Below are 4,539 nucleotides of genomic sequence, written 5' to 3' on the forward strand. Positions count from 1 at the left end.
CAGGCTGGAGTGCAGTGGCACAGTCTCGGCTCACTGCAGCCTCTGCCTCCCTGGTTCAAGCGATTCCTCTGCCTCAGACTCCCAAGTAGCTGGGATTACAGGTGTGAACCACCATGCACAGCTAATTTTTGTATTTTTAGTAGAGAAGGTTTCACCATGTTGACCAGGCTGGTCTCGAACTCCTGACCACCTCAGCCTCCCAAAGTGCTGGGATTACAGACATTAGCCACCACGCCCAGCCTTGTACTTTTAGTAGAGACTGTGTTTCACCATGTTGACCAAGCTGGTCTTGAACTGACCTCAAGTGATCTGCCCACCTCCACCTCCAAAAATGCTGGGATTATAGGCATGAGCCACCACACCCAGCCTGTAATACTTTTTTGAAGATCTAGAATCACTTTGTTCAAAGAGATAGAAAGTGAGCCATAAATGTAATTTAAGTTTTTCAACAGCTACTTTTTTTTTTTTTTGAGACAAGGTCTCACTCTGTTGTCCAAGCTGGAGTGCAGTGGTGTGATCATGAGGCTTACTGTAGCCTTGACCTCCCAAGCTCAAGTGATCTTACCACCTCAGCCTCCCAAGTAGCTGGGACTGTAAGTGCACACCACCATGTCAAGCTAAATGTTGTGTTTTCTGTACAGACAAGGTTTCGCCATGTTGCCCAGGCTGGTCTTGAACTTTGGGCTTAACCCATCTGCCCACCTCAGCATCCCAAAGTGCTAGGATTACAGGTGTGAGTCATGCCTAGCCAGTATTTTAGTTCGCTCCGTCTTTTCAAGTCATATACAAGTTCATTTTCTTTTGAGTTTAGTTAACAACTTTTATACACGTGTTCTTTTTCTAGCACAAAGAAAGATTTGAATCCCTATCTTGGTTGATTTCTGCATACCTGGTTCCACTGCATTATTTATATTATTGTGTAGACTACAGCACAAGACAGCTTAGCTTGTCACTCTGCTATACTATATTCTGCAGTACAATCATAAGGGAATTTGCTCTCTTCCCCTGCTCTGAATTGTTAAATTGTACTATTTGCTGGAGTAATGCTCGATGCCTCCGTGATCTATTATACTAGAGTATATGTAGTATTTGTAGATTCTGAAGGAGCAGGAGCCTCTATTCTGAGTTTTAAAAGTACTTATGTACAGTGGAGGTAGCTTTTTGACAGCCTCATCTTCCAAACTATAGAGTCATTGTTTTGTTGAGTGCAATGTGGTACTTGAAGCATCTATATCGGCAAAGAATGACCCGAGTCTCCTTGACCTTACCTACTATATTCACTTTCTCTGGTAGGAAGATTGTGGGTGCCTCTCCCCAGACTTAGTTTCCCTGTCAAAAAAGAAAAAAGGAAGATTGTGGGCTTTGCTACAGTCCAATTCTGGATCCAATATAACCTTCACTGCTTAATTACTGTGTGTTCTGGGACAAGCCTCTACTCTATAAAAATGAAGATAAGGCCAGGCATGATGGCTCATGCCTGTAATCCCAGCACTTTGGGATGCCAAGGCAGGAGGATCACTTGAGGCTAGGAATTTGAGACCAGACTGGGCAATATAGCGAAACCACATCTGTATAAAAATAAAATGTAGCCCGGCGCAATGGCTCACACCTGTAATCCCAGCACTTTGGGAAGCTAAAGCAGGCGGATCACTTGAAGTCAGGAGTTCAAGACTATAGAAAGACAGAAAGAAAGAGAGTTGGGTTTGTTTGTTTGTTTGTTTGTTTTTGAGATGGAGTTTCGCTCTTTTTGCCCAGGCTGGAGTGCAGGCTGGAGTGCAGTGGTGTGATCTCAGCTTACCGCAATCTCTGCCTCCCGGGTTCAAGAGATTCTCTTGCCTCAACCTCCAGAGTAGCCAGGATTACAGGCACATGCCACCATGCCCGGCTAATTTTTGTATTTTTAGTAGAGACGGGGTTTCTCCGTGTTGGTCAGGCTGGTCTCTCCCAAAGTGTTGGGATTACAGGGGTGACCCACCATGCCTGGCCCTTTTTTTTTTTTTTTGAGACAGAGTCTTCCTCTGTTGCCCAGGGTGGAGTACAGTGGCACTCTCCCAGCTCATTGCAACCTCTGCCTTCCTGGGTTTCAGTGATTCTCATGCCTCAGCCTCCCAAGTAGCTGGGATTCAGGCGTGTGCTCACCATGCCTGGCTAATTTTTTTGTATTTTTAGTAGAGATGGGGTTTCACCACATTGGCCAGGCTGGTCTCAAACTCTTGGCCTCAAGTGATCTGCCTGCCTCGGCCTCCTGGGATTGCAGACATAAGCCACTGCACCCAGCCAAGAGAGGGTAATAAATGTTAAATTACCTGGCTAGTAAAAAATATTCTCTAAGTGTCTTCTCACAATTCCCAATGCCTTTTTTTTTTTTTTTTTTTGAGACAGAGTCTCACTCTGTTGCCCAGGCTGGGGTACAGTGGTGCAATATTGGCTCACTGTAACCCCCACCTCCCAGGTTCAAATGATTCTCATGCCTCAGCCTCCCAAGTAGCTAGGACTGCAGGTCTACCACCACCACAGCCAGCTAATTTTTGTATATTTAGTAGAGACAGGGTTTCACCATGTTGGCCAGGCTGGTCTTAAACTCCTGGCCTCAAGTGATTCACCCACCTCCTAAAGTGCTGGGATTACAGGTGTGGACCACTGTGCACGGCCCCAGTGACTTTTTTTTTAGCCCCTTAATCTTTTCTTTCCTGGGTCTCTTCATTGTCAGTGTCTGCTATTTACTCCCCACCTAGTCACCCCCTTCACCAGTATATTATGTCCTTTATGTTTTATTTTGCAGGATCTTATTTTGCTTTTCTATTGAATCCCCTCCATCTATAATAGTACTAGACATAGTAAATATTGGTTGTATGAGTGAATCGCTGCTTTTAATTATCATCACCATTACTCTCTCTACTTCTGGTCTATGATCCACTTTGAGTTAACTTTTGTTATTTGGTGTGAGATAGGAGTATAACTTCATTCTTTTGTGTGTGTGTGTGTGTGACAGAGATTTACTCTCGTTGCCCAGGCTGGAGTGCAATGGCACGATTTTGGCTGACTGTATCCTCCGCCTCCCAGGTTCAAGCGATTCTCCTGCCTCAGCCTCCCGAGTAGCTGGGATTACAGGTATGTGCCACCACACCCAGCTAATTTTGTATTTTTAGTAGAAAGGGTGTTTCACTGTGTTGCCCAGGCTGATCTCGAACTCCTGACTTCAGGTGATCTGCCCGCTTCAGTCTTCCAAAGTGCTGGGATTACAGGCGTGAGCCACTGTGCCCGGCCAGGAGTATAACTTCATTCTTTTACATGTAGATGATTATTTTCCCATTTAATCATCTATGGCCTGGGCACGGTGGTTCATGCCTGTAATCCCAGCACTCTGGGAGGCCAAGGCAGGTGGATCAATTTGAGGCCAGGAGTTCAAGACTAGCCCGGCCAACATGGTATAACTAAAAATACAAAAAATTAGCTTGGTGTGGTGGTACATGTCTGTAATCCCAGCTACTCGGGAGGCTGAGGTACGAGAATTGCTTGAGCCTGCAGTGAGCCGAGATTGTGTCACTACCCTTCAGCCTGGGTGATAGAGTGAGACCCTGTCTCAAAAAAAAAAACTAAGAATATAAAAATCGTCTGGTTATTTATTATTGTTGAAAATTACGTGATCACAGATGTATGTATGAGTTTATTTCTGTACTGTCAATTCTATTTTATTGATGTATGTATCTATTCTTATGCTATTACCACACTGTCTTGATTACTGTAGCTTTGTGGTGAGGTGTTGAGATTTTAAACTAATTATAAGCATCTTACATGAACTACTTACCATTTATATTTGATTATGCAACATGAAATAATGAATATATCATTAAATATGCCATATTAAGTTTTATGTGATCGTAACAGTAAGCCAAATGCATATAAGTTCAGTTTTCATAGATCATTGCTTATGTAGTTTAGGTTTTTGCTTATGCGGCATCTAAAAACAATTAGGAAACTATAGCTTGTAATTCACCTGCCATTACTTTTTAAATGGCTCTTAAGGGCACTTGTGAGATTATCTTTTCGTGGCTATTTGCCTTTTGAGTAATCTCTCTACAAAAGGAAGTAACTTAAATTGTTCTTTCTTTCTTTATAATTTATAGATTTTGCATGCTGAAACTTCTCAACCAGAAGAAAGGGCCTTCACAGTGTCCTTTGTGTAAGAATGATATAACCAAAAGGTATATAATTTGGTAATGATGCTAGGTTGGAAGCAACAACAGTAGGAAAAAGTAGAAATTATTTAATAACATAGCTAGCGTTCCTATAAAACCATTCATCAATAGAAAAATTTATAAAAGAGTTTTTAGCAGACAGTAAATTATTTCCAAAGTTATTTTCCTGAAAGTTTTATGGGACATCTGTCTTATACAAGTATTAGAAACTTACTGCCTTTCTCTAATGCTTCTAAATACTGTAAAAACTTGCAGACTTACGTAAAGTAGGGCTGTATCACTGTGCCCCCATTGTCTGCTAATCTTGTTTTTATTTTTTCATTGTGCTTCCTTTCCTTTT

The 4,539-nt window shown here is 42.3% G+C and overlaps 1 protein-coding gene across 1 annotated transcript in view; it reads left to right on the forward strand.

The window, feature by feature from the left end:
* The window catches only part of BRCA1 (breast cancer 1, early onset), a 136,888-nt gene that overhangs the window by 43,436 nt on the left and 88,913 nt on the right, over positions 1 to 4,539 (forward strand). Inside the window, exons 4-5 of the mRNA XM_011929928.1 lie at positions 4,128 to 4,217; positions 4,400 to 4,460. Of these exons, the coding sequence (XP_011785318.1) occupies positions 4,128 to 4,217; positions 4,400 to 4,460 (151 nt within the window). The remainder of the gene's footprint in view (positions 1 to 4,127; positions 4,218 to 4,399; positions 4,461 to 4,539) is intronic.

The sequence above is a fragment of the Colobus angolensis genome, unplaced genomic scaffold, assembly GCF_000951035.1.
Source record: "Colobus angolensis palliatus isolate OR3802 unplaced genomic scaffold, Cang.pa_1.0 Scaffold83, whole genome shotgun sequence".
Classification (NCBI taxonomy): domain Eukaryota; kingdom Metazoa; phylum Chordata; class Mammalia; order Primates; family Cercopithecidae; genus Colobus; species Colobus angolensis.